The sequence below is a fragment of the Sorex araneus genome, chromosome 8, assembly GCF_027595985.1.
Source record: "Sorex araneus isolate mSorAra2 chromosome 8, mSorAra2.pri, whole genome shotgun sequence".
Taxonomy (NCBI): domain Eukaryota; kingdom Metazoa; phylum Chordata; class Mammalia; order Eulipotyphla; family Soricidae; genus Sorex; species Sorex araneus.
This window is the reverse complement of record NC_073309.1, coordinates 42,954,424-42,971,571: the sequence shown is the minus strand read 5'-3', so window position 1 is coordinate 42,971,571 and position 17,148 is coordinate 42,954,424. Positions and strand designations below refer to the sequence as shown.

Sequence of the window (17,148 nt, the reverse complement as noted above, 5' to 3'; positions counted from 1 at the left end):
AAAATCACTTCTTTATTCCCAGCTTCATCACAGAGCTGACTTGCTTCCTGGACCCATTACCTGTCTGGACACAGATAGATGCAGTAGTTGCTATAGGCTGGATACACACAGATTATATGTCTTGTTACCCCAGGGCCTTTGCACTTGCATTCCTACACCTAAAGTGCTCTTTTCCAGGAGATGTGATTTGCACATCATAGCTGACCCAGGTTTGATCCATATGGTCCCCAATCCTCCATGAGTGATTTCTCAGTACAGTCAGGACTAAGTCTTGAGCACCATTGGTGCCCCTCTCCCACTGAAAAAGAAATCAAACCCTTGTTGATCTTACTCCAAGTTTTTATTTTGAAAATTTTCACTCTTACAGAAAAGTTATAATAGCATCAAGGCAAGCACCCCACCCCACTATACCTTGGCTCAGATCCTTCTTTTTGGTCATTAAAAAATAAATATTAGGGGGAGGGAGTTGGGGTCACACCCAGCAATGATCTAGTTTTCTCCTGGCTCCATACTCAGAGATCACTTTTGGTGGTGTTTGGGGGACCACATTTGATGCTAGGGATGGAACTGGGGTCAGCTGCTTGCAAGGTAAGCACCCAGCCTCTGTACTATCTTACAAGCACCATTTCCTAGTTTGGCAATGGGGTCAGGTGAAATCTACCAGCTCTCTCCAGGCAAAGGTTTCCCCACTTTCTTTGAACTATGAAGTCTGTGGGGGCAAAACTGGAGACTAAATATCCCCTACTCCAAAAGTTTTTCACTCAAAGGTTTTAGCCTCCGTTGATGATCCTTACCTGATTTGCTTGTTCCTTTGGTGATCATAGAAAGCCTTCCCCCTCAAAATTTAAAGCTCACTTGTGGCTTCAGTATAAACAGCTCAGGTTTCCCATCAAGAGAGAAAGATTCAGTATTTGGGTCCTTTGACAATAACGTAGAAATTAGTTCCTCTGGCTTTTATCTTGAAATCTTTTTGTAATTAGATTCCCTCACAACCTGCATCTATTTATCTGTCTCCATTCCCTTCTTTATATTCTTATTGGCTTTTCCCTCTCCTGGTTCGAAATATTTGGAAAGACTGATCAGGCATACATATATCCTAGTGTTTGGAGAAATTATTGCACTCGAGTGGGCAATGAAGCTTCACGACCGTGCAGAGGTGATGAGACTCATGGTGATGATTGCTCGAACGTTTACTGAGCACCGATGATGGCCAAGTGACTTATAGGCATTAAGTAACTTCATTACTTTATATTTTCAATAGCCTTATGAGCGGGGTGCTATTTTTAATTCCGATTTCAGCCAAAAGGGAGGTACAGAGATGTTAGATCAAAGTCACTTGCCTAGTAAGTGAAGATCTGGCATCAGAAGCCTGTAATCCCACCCCAGGTTATCTAGCTGGATTCCTCTACACTCGAACAAAGAGACTTTGCAAAGGAGAGACTTTGAAGTGGAGAACGGATACCTTCACAAGAGAGTCATATTGGTATCCGTAGCAGTAATAAGCTGTTCATTGCAAAGAGAAAGAAATCACTCCAGTGATGGTTCTAGACAGAACGAGGACTTTTCCCCAGTTTTGTTTACTTTGGGGACCACACTCAGCAGTGCTGAGGGGCTACTCCTGGACCACCATTTACAGGTTACTTGCTGGAATGTTCAGGAACCGTGTAGCCCTGGGGATCGAACCCAAGACTCCCACTACGTTGTGCTGCAGTTCTTTGAGTTGTATCCCAGCCCACATGATGGTTGATTTTTTTTTTCTTTTTGGGTCACACCTGGCATTGCTCAGGGATTACTCCTGGCTCTGCACTTAGGAATTACTCTGCTGGTGCTCGGAGGGACCATATGGGATGCCAGAGATCAAACCTGGGTCGGCTGTGTGCAAGGCAAACACCTTCCCGGCTGTACTATCGCTCTGGCCCAATGGTTGATTTTTTTTGTAAGGGAGGCCTTTCAAGTTGATTTTTGATTTTTTTTTTTTTGCTTTTTAGGTCACACCCAGCGATGCACAGGGGTTACTCCTGGCTCTGCACTCAGGAATTACCCCTGGCGGTGCTCAGGGGACCATATGGGATGCTGGGAATCGAACCTGGGTGGGCTGTATGCAAGGCAAACGCCCTACCTGCTGTACTATCCCTCCAGCCCCAATTTTTGATTTTTTTGTGGGAGAGGCCAGGGGGCCTGAGGTTGCAACTGGAAATACTCGAGTGAATATTCAAGGTGAGGGTCCAAGGATGTGGTGCTGCCTGGGCCCTGTGGTATGGGGTTGCCCTGTGGTTCAGGGCCCTCAAGGCCACACTCTGCAATGTCTGGGGGCCCATATGGTGCATGTGTCAACTTGATGATCCACTTGGCCAGTGTTATTCTCTGTAGGTGAGACTAACATCCGCAGAATTTGGGGAAAGCTGATTTCCCTTCAGAATGTGGGTGGGGTCCCTCCAGTCACAGGCCTGAAGTGAACCAAGGTCTGACCTCTCTGGGGCCAGAGCAGCAGTACAGTGGGCAGGCCTTGCATGCAGCTGACCCAGGTTCAATCTCTGGCATTCCACAGGGTCTCTGAGCACCACCAAGAATGATCTCTGAGTGCAGAGCCAGGAGTAAGTCTTGAGCATTGCTGGATGTGACTCTAAATGCTCCCCCTCCCCCCAAATAACCACACCCAAACCCCAAACTAAAAACAACCCCCCCCAAAACCACACACACACAAGAACGAAGGAACAATTATTCAACTATTGCTCAGGTCAGCCAAGAATCACCAGTAGGTGTGGGGAGGTGGTTCAGTGGTTAGTGCCTGCAATGCTATTAGTCTTACCAGGTGTATGTGTGTGGGAGTGTGGGCTGGGTAAGCTCCTGAAAAAGTTTTGATGGACAACAACAAGGCCTTGTCTATCCATTGTATTTTATTTTGGATGTGGGAGCCACAATAGTGTTCAGGGGCCATTCCTGGCTCTGTGCTTAGGCGCAACCCTTGGGGGTCCTTGGGGAAACATATGTGGTGGTGCCAGAATTGAACCATATACAGCCACACACAAGGCAAGCGCCTTGACACTTGTCCTATCTCTCCGGTCCTCTCTCGGTTTCAGTGATGGGCCCCAGGAGAGAGCTTCCTCTTTTATTAGAAAGTTCACATGAAAGGCATTCTAGAAAATGGTGACAAATGGATTTAATATTGAGTCCTCGCTCCGTGCAGAAGCTGCGCCTCAGCCCTTGACATGGTGGAATGCATTTAATTTGCAAGACCACCCAATGAGGAAGGGCCTAGGAGTCGCCTTACTCAGTGGCCGGTGGGAAAGCAGATGCTTGGCACGCATTAGAGACCCAGGCTCAATCTCCAGCACCACACTCAGATGTCCACGCGCGCGCGCACACACACACACACACACACACACACACACACACACACACACACACACACACTGAAACATTTAAGTCACCCATGGTACCAGGAACTAAGTGAGCTGATGTTGAGATTTTTTTTTTTTTTTTTTGCTTTTTGGGTCACAGCCAGAGACGCACAGGGGTTACTCCTGGCTCTGCACTCAGGAATCACCCTGGTGGTGCTCAGGGGACCATATGGGATGCTGGGAATCAAACCCGGGTAGGCCGTGTACAAGGCAAACGCCCTACCCGCTGTACTATTGCTCCAGCCCCTGATGTTGTGATTTGCATGTTTGCTTCGGGGCGACTCCCGCCTCGGAGCTCTGGGGTTGCTCCCAACTGTGTGCAGGGCACCATGCGGTGTTGGAGACCAGACCCGACCTCCTGTGAGTGAAGCATCCACTCAGTCTCTCGAGATCTCTCTAATCCAGAACTTGAGGCTTGTGGCCAGAGTGATAGAACAGTGGGTTAGGAACACTCAGAAACTTAGCCCCTTGCACGCAGCTGACTGAGTTAGACTCTTGACACCCTGTATGGTCCCCTGAGCCTTCCAGGAGTGATCCCTGAGCACAGAGCTAGGAGTATAGCCCTGAGCACAGCTGGGAAGGGCTTCAAAACAAAACAAAAACCAAAGCACAATATTTTTTTTCCTTTTGGGTCACACCTGGTGATGCACAGGGGTTATTCCTGGGTCTGCACTCAGGAATTACTCCTGGCAGTGCTCAGGGGATCATATGCGATGCTGGGAATTGAACCCTGGTTGGGTGCGTGCAGGGCAAATGCCCTACCCACTGAGCTATTGCTCCAGCCCCCAAAGCACAATTTGGGATTTGAAGATCTCTCTGTCCTCAGACCTCACTTTTATTTTTATAGGGTCAAGAATGTGTGTCCCCTATCAGAGTCACATCCCTGGTCCAGGACTTGCACTTGTATATTTTTTTGGGGGGATCCACCCAGTGGTGTTTGGGGTCACTAACGCTATACCTAGTGTCCTTGGGAGGCCCTGAAACATCGGGGATTGAAGGGGGCCCTGTGAATCCCACGTAAATGCTCTGGCCCTTTGGGCATATCCCAGTTCCCCAGGGCTCACATTCAAATCGCGACAATCAGACTGTGTCTCAGCAGCTCTGGACAGGTCAAGTGTTAATTTCCGGGCACACATTGTTTCCTTTCTTATTTAATTATTATAAATATGTTTTTAATTTTGGGTCATAGGGGATTTTAACACCTCTGACCAGGGGTTGTACTTGGTGGTGCTCAGGGACCACATGTAATGCTGGGGAGTGAATCAGGATCATTTGCATGCAAGGCAAGTGTCTTAAGCTCTATACTATCTCTCCAACTCAATTTGTTTCTAACCCATAACCTCTTGTTTTTTGCTTTTTGGGTCACACCCAGCGATGCACAAGGGTTACTCCTGGCTCATGCACTCAGGAATTACTCCCGGTGGTGCTCGGGGGGACCATATGGGATGCTGGGAATCGAACTCGTGTTGGCTGTGTGCAAGGCAAATGCCCTACCCACTGTGCTATCTCTCCAGCCCCTAACCCATAACCTCTTGATATGAACGCTGATCACCATTTTCCTGCCCTCACCATCCCCCTGCCTTAGTCTTTCTCAGCCACACACCTTCCTTTTACTAGGCCTGGACATTTTAGAAACTTAGTTTGGAGCAGTTATTTCTTTGCTTGGAATGCTGTGATGATTTCACATGCTTTCTCTGGGAAAATCAGAGTGAGGCATGTCAGGACAGGCCTACCTGTCAAACCTAGCTCCCCAACACCACACTATGAAGCTCACATGTCCAGCATACAGGCCTCCTGCCTAGTCTTCAAAATTGAATGATCAGCATCAATGGTACAGCAGGTAGGGAGAGATCGGGCGTGTTCAGGGTGGTATGACCATAGGCATAGTAAAGCAGGTAGTAGGGCATTTGCCTTATACGCAGCTGACCCTGTTTTGATCCTTGGCATCCCATATATTCTCCTGAGCAGTGCCAGGAGTGATACCTGAGTGCAGAGCCAGGAGGAAGCCCTGAGTGTGGCCACAAAACAAAACTTTAATGATCAGTTCCCTTCTTAGTTTGAAAGTCCCTGAAGAGGCTCTGTCCCTAGTACCTGGCAAAGAATGAACAATGAGGAAATACCATCCACTGTGAAGTGAGCCAGGGACCAGAGTGATAGTATAGTAAGTAGGATGCTTGCCTTGTATGCAGCTGACCCAGTTTCAATACTGGCACCCAATATGATCCCCTGAGCACTGCCAGAAATGATCCCTCAGTGCGGAGTCAGGAGGAAGCCCTGAGCACTGCTGGGTTTGATAAAAAAAAAAACAGAACAAACAAATGAACCAATGTAAAGTGAATTTATGATTGAATGAATGAGTGGATGGATGGATGAATTGATGGATGGATGAATATGTGGGTGGATGTTGGATAAATGAATGGATGGAATGGTGAATATAGGGGTGGGTAGAAGGAGATGAGGATGGGTGGGTGGATGAATGAGGTGATAATATATGAATGGATGGGTGGGTGGGTAGATGGATGAATGTGTGAATGAGTGAACAGGTGAATGGGTGGATGGATAGGGGATGGATGGATGGGAGATGGATGGGTGGGGGATGGGTGTTGGGGGATGGATGGATGAATGGGTGGGGTGGATGGATGGGCTGCAGGTTGTATGAAGGAACCCAGGGAGAGTTGAGTAGCGGAGTCCTTACCTCGAAAGTGTGAGGCCAGTGAGGCTCTGACATCGGTGCCCAGCACCATATCCATATGTCCAGGGACTCTACTGCTCTTAGTACCACACCAGAGACTACACAAAAACCAGTGTGTGCAAGCACTAAAATTAAAGTGCGTTTGGTCCTCTGGATCCCACAGAAATATCAGAGAAAGGGAAAAAAATGAATCCAAGTTGTTTATTATGGAGGGGGTGTGGGGTCATACTAGAGTAGGGGTATTCCTGGCTTTTTTTCTTTCTGGATCACACCCAGAAATGCTCAGGGATTACTCCTGGCTGTGCACTCAGGAATTAATCCTGGTGGTGCTGGGGGAACCATATGGGATGCTGGGGATCAAACTCAGGTCAGCTGTGTGCAAGGCAAACGCCTTACCTGTTGTACTGTCACTCCAGCCATATTCCTGGATATTCAAGAGTGAGACCCATGCCAGAGATTGAACTAGGGTATTCAGTATGTAATGGAAGGGCCTGGTCCCTGTACTATACCCCCACTGGCCCTCAAATGAACTTAAAAAATATATATATTTTGATGAAGAAAATCAAGAGAAAGCCAGCAAGAGAAAGGATATTTACTGAAAGTCACTAGCCAGAGAAATGAGTATCAAATTGTGTTTGGAATCCCAAGTAAGGTTTCCCCCATCGCACACTCCCTCTGAAGGCCGGCTCGCACCCCTAAGCGGAACACCACTTAGTACATGAAAGAAAATTCGCTCTAGGAGAAGCAGAATAACACCACAGGTCCACGCTTACAATGAGAGGACATCTGAACAGCAGGAGCCTTGAACACCTGGAATGTGAGCATCTGGGTTTACAGGTCCCTCTGGCAGGGTCTGCTAGAAGTAGACAGCAAAACCCAGGTCAGAGCATCACAAAAGAGATTTGAGGGTGGACCCCCAAGAATCATTCCAGTCCAAATTGGGGAACAGAGGGCCAAGAAATAAGACAATGAGAAAGCCATCTGGGTTTGATCCCCAGCACCCCATAGGGTCCCCCAAGCCCACCTGGAGTGACCCTAGATTACGGAGTCAGGAGTAAGTCCTTAGCAACACTGGGTATGGCCAAAATATTTTTTAAAAGGCAAAAATCAAACTCCCCAAAACTGGGCAATGGGCAACTGGAGAGAAAGTATAGGGGGTGAAGGCACATGACTTGCAGGCAGCCAATGGCTCAATCTCCAGCATCATATAAGCCCCCTTTAGAATTGCCATGTGTGGCCCTCAGGCCCCCGATTACCTTGGGGTGACCTGGGTATTTCCCGGCTTCTCAGAGATCAGCTAGCACTGCATTCGCTGCCTTCACACAGACCTGCAGGCCAGAAAGATGGAAACTTGCTGGGAACAGCCCCAGGACCCCTGAGAAGTGCTGGGAGAAGCTGGAAAAGGAACGCTGGAGAGAATGGACAGACAGAACAACAGGTAGGTGGGGCTGAGTGATAGTACAGCAGGAAGGGTGTTTGCCTTGAACAGAGCTGACCCAGGCCCCTGACTACCACCCGGAGTTATTATAGAAGGAGGAGGAGGAGGAAGAGGAGGAGGAGGAGGAAGAGGAGGAGGAAGAGGAGGAGGAGGAGGAGGAGGAGGAGGAGGAGGAGGAGGAGGAGGAGGAGGAGGAGAAAGATGATGATTTAGGGTCACCCAAAAAACAAACGAACAAAACAGAAAAGCAAACAAAAAATTCTGAGGAGGAGAGAGAGGGGCAAGAGAACGTCCTTCCTGACATGTTGCAGACATAAATAGAAGTTTATGGGCTTGGAAGGTTGTTGGGGATCGAAGAGGGAGAATGTTCTGGATTATTGGAGCAGAGCGATTAAAAATCAAGGCATTCTGAGAGAGCAGAGACAGTACCTCTCCACTGAGTGGAAGAGAGACGGTGCAGGTCAGGGGTCCCGAGCAGGAGGCTGAGACCCCCATGGGTTCTCTGAGAAGACAGCCCAGGAAGGACAGAGGGAGGTTGGAAGGCAGAGGGGAAGTTGCCCGGTTGGGGGGACACTTCAGGTCAGAGGCCACGTTCCCTGAGCACCCCAATGTCCTCAAACCCAGACAGTGATTCTCTGAGCCCACCAGGGTGATCCCCTGCAGAACTGAGGGACATGATGGATATTTGAGATGCAGAGTCAGTGACATTAGGGTATGGCAAGAGAAGTAAATGTGTAAGCTGGAGAGTGCAGGGGTGAAGCAGGGGCGGCTGACACAGGACCATCCCGTAAACGCCTAAGATTGCCCTAGCAGCACCCAGAGTAACCCTGAGTTGGAAACAGGGGGAAGCCCAGAGAACCCACAGCTCAGAAACCAAAGAGGAGGAAAGGAATCCACATACACCCAGGAACATGCTTTATATACTGTTTATTCTTTTCTTTTTACAAAAGTAGAAAAATAACATTTTGACAACATTACTCACATTTCACAGTAAGAGTTTAGTAACAAGTTAACAATAAAGAGTTCTGGGTTTGGTGGAGATGCTCCATAAATAAATAAATAAATAAATAATGACAATAATAGTAGATAAATATTAGATAAATAATGACTAAGAAATAAATAGGGCGGCTGAACGTAATCTGGGAGTCGTGGGAGAGGAGTGTGAAGGCTCAGACACACAGTGCTCCTTGGGCCACACATCGCAGGTCCGAGATGACGAGGCGGATGAGGTTGAAGGTGACAGAAGCTTCCAGGCAGCCCTGGGACTCCTGGGGGAGGCAGAGGTAGGGTCAGAGGTGTCTGTCTGGGATCCAGCGGTGGCCCCCAGCCCAGGTCCCTCCTGCTCACTCACTTTGTGGGGAGCCTCCTGGAGTCTCTGCAGCCAGCGCTGGAGGCGGCCCCGGGCCTGGGGGCTCCCTGTGGGCTGAGGGGGCACCTGGGGAAGGAACAGAGAGAGTGAGTGGGGGCCCCACACGGGTAGGGGGCAGGGAGGGAGAGCCCAGGGCACCCCAGACTCACACAGGCCTGGACCTTGGAGTGGATGTGGTGCAGTGTGTGGAGAGGCCGGTCCAGGACAGACTCCAGGGAGGGCTCAGTCATGGCCCCCAGCACCTGCAGGGTCAGGGCCAGCTCGGCCTCCAGGGCCACGGGGCGCTCCCACACCTGAGGGGACAGCAGAGAGATGCCTGAGGGGAGGGCAGGGAAAGGCACAGGGAGAGGGAACAGCAGGGACAGCAAGGGAGGGGAGAGCTCAGGGGACCACTTGAGCAGGCAGGACAGGCCCTGAGAGATGAAGGGACCCCTGGGGCCAGGGGAGGGCAAGAGGGGGCTGGGGCCCCCAGCTCACCTGCAGCTGCCTCAGGTCCCGGGTCCTGGGGAATAGGCGGGCGCTGCAGTTCCAGGCCTTCTGCAGGACTGTGTCCTCCTGGAGAGAGCCGGGTCAGCCCCGCAGGGTCAGGGACACCCCTCAGGGAACGGGGTGCCCAGGGGAGGGGTGCTTCCCTGTACCCAGAGGCGGGTCCCTGAGGGGTCTGGGACAGTGACACTCACCAAGGCATCCTTGGCCCTCCTGAAGGCCTGCAGCTCCTGTGGGGACAGAGACTGGAACTGGGCCAGCTGGCAGCCCTTGGGGTCCGTGAGGGTCTTGGGGGGCTGGGGGGCAGCAAGTGTCCCGGTTCCTGTCAGCAGCGCAGTCCCCAGCATCAGCGTCACCAAGGTGCTCACATCTGTAGGGAGGACAGAGGGGACAGGTCAGCAGGGTATGGGGGGTGCAGCGGGAGGGTCCCGCAGGATGGGGGCCTCACCGGGCTTCATCCTGGACACCCCTTTCTGCATCAGGAGGCTCTTGTGTCGGTGCTCGGGGCTCGCTGGGCTCTGGGCTCTCTTGGCTTCTGTCTGTCACTTCTCTGCTTGGGGCTCCGCGGGGCTCCCTTCTCTCTGCTCCTGAGCCTCGTCTGAGAGCTTCTGGCCTGAGCTTTCTGCTCCCCATGTTTTAACTGGGTTCTGGGGAGACTCCAGTGATGAAGGAAAAATGAAAAGCGCCCTGGACAGGTGAGTCCCTGCAGGAACGCCCAGCTGGGGATTCCTGGGCGGGGCCAGGCAGGAGCAGTTATGGGAAAATGAAACTGACTCAGCTGCAGTGGCAGGGCCACGGGCACCCACAGGGCAGGGGGCAGGGGCTCCGGGTCCCAGGGGTATTTTCCAAACTGGTGGAGCAGCAGAAATACTCTGCTACAGTGCAGAAAACAAACAAACAAACAAACAAACAAACAACCAAGACAGACAAACAAAACAACCATGCAGGCCTGCACTTACAAACGAGGCTGCAGGAGAAACACTAGAGCAGGGTGTGTGGGGTTGAGGGGAGGTTCTATTGAGGGGACACTTACTCCGTCACAGCTGGCCTGGCTCAGTCCCACAGCCACTGTGGTCCCTGTAGCCCTACCAGATGTCTTAGCACAAAGGCAGGAGTAAACCCTGAGAAAAGCCGGGTGTGCCCACAACCCCCCTCCCCCCACAAAAAAATAAAAGAACTAAGAAGACACCTAGAGAAAAGGAGCTGAAAATGTCACAGTACAGAGGGCCTGGGCACCTGGGGTTCCAGCAAGGATGGGACAGCATGGCCCGCGTCAGAGAACCACAAAGAGGTTTGAGGGAGGAACTCCGAGGTTAAGCCCCATCCTGCGGGAGACTCCAGACGGTGGGGGGGGGGGCAGGAGGCCAATACCCCAAACCTCCCCTGTCAGATTAGGAACAGCAAAAGGAACTTTTATTATTTGAAATCTGGAAGCTGGGGGCAGAGCGCCCCGCGATCCCTCCGCCCCGGGAACGAGGTGGAGCGCGGCCGGTCTCTTAGACAAAAGCCCAGACTCAGACCCTCCCCCTTCCCGTGGGTTCCAGAGGGTCATGCTCTGAGCATCCAGGCCCAGGGAGACGAGGGTGGCCTTGGACAAAGGTCCCGCCACCTCCCATACAGGCACACGCAGACTGATGAGGTGGACAGAGGATCAGAACACCGGACAAGATTGAAAACTGGGGAGTGGACAGCCAGAGAGAGAGCACAGCTGGTAGGGCGCTGGCCTTCTCTCACTGACCCAGATCCATGTACGGAACCCCATAGGGTCCCTGAGTGCTCCGTGTTGAGCACAGAGCCAGGAGTAAGCCCTGAGCACTGCTGACTATAGCCAGAAAAATAAGCAACACGCCCTCCAAAATATATCTGGCCAACATGACCAAGAGGATAGAGCAGGGGTGAAGGCACGTGCCTAGCAGGCGCCAGCCCTGGCTCCATCACCAGCACCACATGGTCCCCCTTTACCGCCGACATGAAACAGTCGTGGCCTTGAAGCCTCAAGCAACTCTGGGGTGGCAGGAGAACCCTCAGCGCCCAGGGCCCAACTAGCCTCACATCCTCAGGCCCTGGAACACAGCTGCAGACCTGGGAGACTTGAGTCTCACTGGGAACTGCCTCGCACTCCTGAGCACTGCTTTGGGATCCCTGGAAATGCCAGAGAGAGATTACAGAGGGCAGCACTTTGCCCTTGCATGGGGCAGACCATGGTTCCAGCCCCAGCACCTTATAATTTCCAGGGCTCTGACCGGGGTGATTCTTCACCACAGACACAAGATTAAGCCCTGAGCACCACTCTGTGTTGCCCCTTTTTTTGGGGGAGAGAGGGACACCTCTCCCCCAAATACAAATAAACAAATAAAACATGTGGAGGAAGAAGAGTGAATGTCTCTCCTGACAGTTTGTAGATATAAATGAGGTTTATGGAAAAACCATTGGGAGATTCTTCTGGATTGCATAGGAAGAATGTTCTGGATAATTGGGGTGGTAAAATGAAAAGAAAAAAAGAAATCTTGATGAAAATTCCTCAACAAAATACAAGCAAATTGAATTTAAACATCATACACCATGACCAAATAGACTTTATCCCAGCATGCAAGGGTGGTATAATGTATGCAAGTCAATCATTAATACACCAAAACAATGCAAGGAAAATCAAAATAGTGACCATAGGAGTAATAAAGGAGAAGCATTTGACAAGACCCAGCACCCTTCATGATAAAATCTCTCAATAAAATGGGAATGGACGAACATCTCTCTTTCTCTCATTCTGTCCTCTCTCTCTCTCTCTCTTTGGTTTTTGGGTCACACCCAGCTATGCTCTGAGCTGACACCTGGCCCTGTGTCAGCAGTCACTCCTGGCAGTGCCCAGGGGACCATAATAGATTATGCGGATAACCCAGGTCAGCCACATGCAAGGCAAGCAGCCTGCCCACTGTACTAGCACCCCAGCCATGAAGGAACTTTTCTCAACCAAGTTGAAGCCATTTCCCACAAGCCCACAGCAACTACTCGACTCACTAGTAAACCCTAAAAGCCTTTCCTCTGAGATAAGACACAGAAGGGCTGCCCTTCCCCACCACTCTCACCCTACTCCACTCCCACCAGTGGAGTATTGGAAATCCTCGCCATGGCAATGTGGCAAGAAAGACAACTTCATGGTGTCCACGTAGGAAATGAAGTCAGATTCTCCCTAATGTGTGCATGACACTGTAATTAGATCAGACCAAAACACCCTAACTACAAAGCTCCAAGAAACAAAACACTTGTGCAGTAAAATGGGCTACAGGGGGAGGGAGGGGAGCGGGAGGGAAAAATGGGCTACAAAATTAATACACAAAAGTCCATGGCTGTTTTCTATGTGATGAATGGAATAGAAGAGAGAGAAACAAACATAAAAAAAATAAAAACAATACCATTCACAGTTGTGTCTCAGAAAATTAAGCACCTTGTGCTGTAGAGATCAGGCTGCTTGCCTTGCCCGCAGTCCACAGGGGTTCCAGTCAAGCACCCCATGTGGTCCTGTGAGCACCAAAAGGAGTGATCCCTGACTCACAACCAGGAGTAAGGTCTGAATAAGTTTGGGGCTGGGTGTGGCGCAAAATTAAAAGAAACCTCAAGTATCTCAGAATCAGCTTAACAGAAGAGGTAACAGACCTGTGCAATGAAAACTACAAAGCACGAATAAAAGAAAGAAAGAAGACATGATGAAATGGAAATATACTCCCTGCTGGATCAGGATTTTTAAAATAGTAAAAATGGCAATACCCACCAAAACATTAAACAGATTAAATGCAGTCTCTATAAAACAGCCAAACAGTTCTTTTCTTTATTTCCTTTAGTTTTTGGTCCATTGGGGTTTGGTTATTCTGTGTTACAACAACAAAACAGAAGAGTAACAAAACCAAAAATGATTGCAGAGGACTTACTTTTATTATTGATTTATTTGTTTGTGTTTAGTTTTGGGGTCACACTTGTAATGCCCAAGGGTTCTCCTGGTCCTTTTGTCCATTTGTATTTCTTCCTTGTGAAAGTTTCTTTTCATTTCTTCGCCCCATTTTTGGATGAGGTTGGATGATTTTGTCTCATAACATTCCAACAGTGCTTTATATATGTTAGATATTAATCCTTTATCAGATGAGCAATGAGTAAAAGTTTTATCACAGTCTCTGGAGTATCTTTATTTTTCTCCAACTTTATTTAAAGTTGTACTTGATTTGTCACAAACTTTCAATATTAGACGGTAATCTTGTCATTTCGACATTATTTCCTCTGAGGTGCATAACTTTTTAATTCAATGGAGTCCTATTTACTTCTCTTTGTTTTTGTTTCGTGGGCCTCAGATTTGTGTCCTTAAAGATGCCACTAACTCAGAGCTGTCCCAATAGCACAGCGGGTAAGGTGTTTGCCTTGCATGCGGCCGATCCGGGTTCGATTCCTGGCTTCCCATATGGTCCCCTGAGCACCGCCCGGGGTAATTCCTGAGTACATGAAACAGGAGGAACCCCTGTGCATCACTGGGTGTGACCCAAAAAGCCAAATTAAAAAAAAAGATGCCTCTAACTCATTGTCATGGAGAGATCCACCTGTTTTCCATGTACCTCATAGATTCAGGTCTGATATTGGACCCTTTATCCATTTTGATTAGTCTATTTTGTGTGGTGTCAAAAGGGCACCAGGCCCTGGGACCTCTCTCCCTGCCCACAGCACACTGAGGGTTATGGCTGGAAGGAAATTAGTCAGAGGCTGGAGAGTGCAGGGGTGAAGCTCTACAGGCAGCCGACCCCAGGGCCATCCCAGGCACGCCTAACTTTGGCGGGCAGCACCAGGAGTGACTCTGAGTCGGGGATCAGGGGAAGCCTTGAGTACCCACAGCTCAAACACCGAAAAGGAGGAAAGGAATCCACATACACCCAGGAACATGCTTTACACACTGTTTATTCTTGTCTTTTTACAAAAGTAGAAAAATAACATTTTGACAACATTACTCACATTTCACAGTAAGAGTTTAGTAACAAGTTAACAATAAAGAGTTCTGGCTTTGGTGGAGATGCTCCATAAATAAATAAATAAATGAATGAATAAATAATGACAATAATAATAGATAAAAATTAAATAAATAATGACTCAGAAATAAATAGGGCGGCTCATGGCAATCGGGGCATTGTGGAAGAGGCGGCGTGGAGGCTCAGACACACAGTGCTCCTTGGGCCACACATCGCAGGTCCGAGATGACGAGGCGGATGAGGTTGAAGGTGACAGAAGCTTCCAGGCAGCCCTGGGACTCCTGGGGGAGGCAGAGGCAGGGTCAGAGGTGTGTGTCTGGGGTCCCAGCAGTGGCCCCCAGCCCAGGTCCCTCCTGCTCACTCACCTTGTGTGGAGCCTCCTGGAGTCTCTGCAGCCAGCGCTGGAGGCGGCCCCGGGCCCGGGGGCTCGCTGTGGACTGAGGGGGCACCTGGGGGCAGAGCAGAGAGAGTGAGTGGGGGCCCGCACATGGGTGGGGGCAGGGAGGGAGAGCCCAGGGCGCCCCGGACTTACACAGGCCTGGACCTTGGAGTGGATGTGGTGCAGTGTGTGGAGAGGCCGGTCCAGGACAGACTCCAGGGAGGGCTCAGTCATGGCCCCCAGCACCTGCAGGGTCAGGGCCAGCTCGGCCTCCAGGGCCACAGGGTGCTCCCACACCTGAGGGGACAGCAGAGAGATGCCTGAGGGGAGGGCAGGGACAGGCACAGGGAGAGTGGACAGCAGGGACAGCAAGGGAGGGGAGAGCTCAGGGGACCACATAACCAGGCAGGACAGGCCCTGAGAGGTGAGGGGACCCCTGGGGCCAGGGGAGGGAAGGAGCGGGCTGGGGCCCCCAGCTCACCTGCAGCTGCCTCAGGTCATGGGTCATGGGGAACAGGCGGACGCTGCAGTTCCAGGCCTTCTGCAGGACTGTGTCCTCCTGGAGAGAGCCGGGTCAGCCCCGCAGGGTCAGAGACACCCCACTGGGAATGGGATGCCCACGGGTGGGGCGCTTCCCTGCACCCCGAGGCAGGCCCGTGAGGGGTCTGGGACATGACACTCACCAAGGCATCCTTGGCCCTCCTGAAGGCCTGCAGCTCCTGTGGGGACAGAGACTGGAACTGGGCCAGCTGGCAGCCCTTGGGGTCTGTGAGGGTCTTGGGGGGCTGGGGGGCAGCAAGTGTCCCGGTTCCTGTCAGCAGCGCGGTCCCCAGCATCAGCGTCACCAAGGTGCTCACATCTGTAGTGAGGACAGAGGGGACAGGTCAGCGGGGTTTGGGGGTGCAGAGGGAGGGTCCCGCAGGATGGGGGCCTCACCGGGCTTCATCCTGGACACCCCTTTCTGCATCAGGAGGCTCTTGTGTCGGTGCTCGGGGCTCTCTGGGCTCTGGGCTCTCTTGGCTTCTGCCTGTCACTTCTCTGCTTGGGGCTCCTCGGGGCTCCCTTCTCTCTGCACCTGAGCCTCGTCTGAGAGCTTCTGGCCTGAGCTTTCTGCTCCCCATGTTTTAACTGGGTTCTGGGGAGACTCCAGTGATGAAGGAAAAGTGAAAAGCGCCCTGGGCCAGGTGAGTCCCTGCAGGACTGTCCAGCTGGGGATTCCTGGGCGGGGCCAGGCAGGAGCAGCTGCAGGGAATGTGAAAGCACTTCAGCTGCAGTGAGAGGAGACTGGGGGCCCTCAGGACCTCGGGCTAGGGGGCCTGGGGTCCTTAGGAAATTCCCACACTTGTCAGGCAGCAGAAGTATCTCGGTCTTGTTCAGGGAAAACAAACCAAAACAAAACAAAAAAAAAAACAACCACGCAGTGCTGCACTTATAAATGAGACAACTGGAGCAATAATGGAGAGGGATGAGGTCGGGGCGGGGATGTGTGTGTGTGTGCACACTTATCATCACATCTGGCCTCTCATCACCACAGTCACAGTGGTCCCTGAAGTCCCGCCAGAAATAGAGGCAGAGGAAGTCCTGAACACCGCTGGATATAACTGGGGGGTGGGGAGGAAGAACAACCACACTCCCTTAAAAGAAATCTTTCCACACATAAATAAACGATAGAGTAGGGGTGAAGGCACATGCCTAGCAGGCACCCAGCCATGGCTCAATCACCAGCACCACCTTGTCCCCCTCCACCTCGGACACCTGGAGATGTGGCCTGAGGCCTCAAGCACCATTGGGGTGACCGGAGAATCCCCAGCACCCATAACCTAACCAGCCCTGTGAGTTCACTAAGCCTATGGGGGTGCTGCAACACGTGTGCATTCAGTGGCCGAGAGCCAACTCCCATCCACCCCAGGCCTCCCCAGCAGAGAGACAGAGATGAGGGGCCACAGCCTGAGGGTAAAAATGGCTCGTTCAATGCAGAGCTGCTAACATACTTCTAGAACGTTTGACGGGATCCAAGGTATAGGACTCCATATCAGTGTGATTTACAGAGGTAAAACATCCCAGCAGAGGCAATTCTCTGGGAGAGATAAACTCAGGAGATGCTCCGTCTCCCAGGATGTCTATATTGCTTTTCTCTTTCCCTCTGGTCATATATATCAAACAATAGAGTCAAACAATTTGTCAAACAATTAATTCTACTTCTTCCCAACACTTGCCGTTATTTGGATAAACACAATAAGAGATAAAGATCCCAACAGTTAGTTCTCTGGGCTCTGAGAACAAGAAAGTCATTAACCATAAATCCCACCAGACTAAGTCTTCAGGTCAGTTCAGCTTGTCCTTCCCCATGGGGGTCCTGTCTCTAAAGTCAACAGCTTGCATC

At 50.9% G+C, this 17,148-nt stretch overlaps 2 protein-coding genes across 2 annotated transcripts; both read right to left on the bottom strand.

Annotated features, from left to right (window-relative positions):
* Positions 1-8,700: 8,700 nt before the first annotated feature.
* LOC101554072 (interferon lambda-3-like) lies at positions 8,701-9,844 on the bottom strand. Its single transcript, XM_055146433.1, has 6 exons — positions 9,835-9,844; positions 9,581-9,756; positions 9,378-9,455; positions 9,050-9,193; positions 8,883-8,966; positions 8,701-8,799 (listed from the first exon to the last, which is right to left on the bottom strand). Exons 1-6 carry the CDS (start codon positions 9,842-9,844, stop codon positions 8,701-8,703), a joined length of 591 nt encoding a protein of 196 aa, XP_055002408.1.
* A 4,724-nt stretch (positions 9,845-14,568) lies between these two features.
* Positions 14,569-15,711, bottom strand: LOC129406847 (interferon lambda-3-like). Its single transcript, XM_055146432.1, has 6 exons — positions 15,702-15,711; positions 15,449-15,624; positions 15,247-15,324; positions 14,919-15,062; positions 14,752-14,835; positions 14,569-14,667 (listed from the first exon to the last, which is right to left on the bottom strand). The coding sequence occupies exons 1-6, from the start codon at positions 15,709-15,711 to the stop codon at positions 14,569-14,571; spliced, it is 591 nt and encodes a 196-aa protein (XP_055002407.1).
* Positions 15,712-17,148: the final 1,437 nt, after the last annotated feature.

Bases quoted from the DNA above. Each gene is read 5' to 3' on its own strand.
- LOC129406847 (XM_055146432.1), bottom strand. The intron at 14,836-14,918 runs GTAAGTCCGGGG...CTCTGCCCCCAG, and splicing joins ACTCCAAGGTCCAGGCCTGT to GTGCCCCCTCAGTCCACAGC. The intron at 14,668-14,751 runs GTGAGTGAGCAG...TGCCTCCCCCAG, and splicing joins TCCAGGAGGCTCCACACAAG to GAGTCCCAGGGCTGCCTGGA.
- LOC101554072 (XM_055146433.1), bottom strand. The intron at 8,967-9,049 runs GTGAGTCTGGGG...TTCCTTCCCCAG, and splicing joins ACTCCAAGGTCCAGGCCTGT to GTGCCCCCTCAGCCCACAGG. The intron at 8,800-8,882 runs GTGAGTGAGCAG...TGCCTCCCCCAG, and splicing joins TCCAGGAGGCTCCCCACAAA to GAGTCCCAGGGCTGCCTGGA.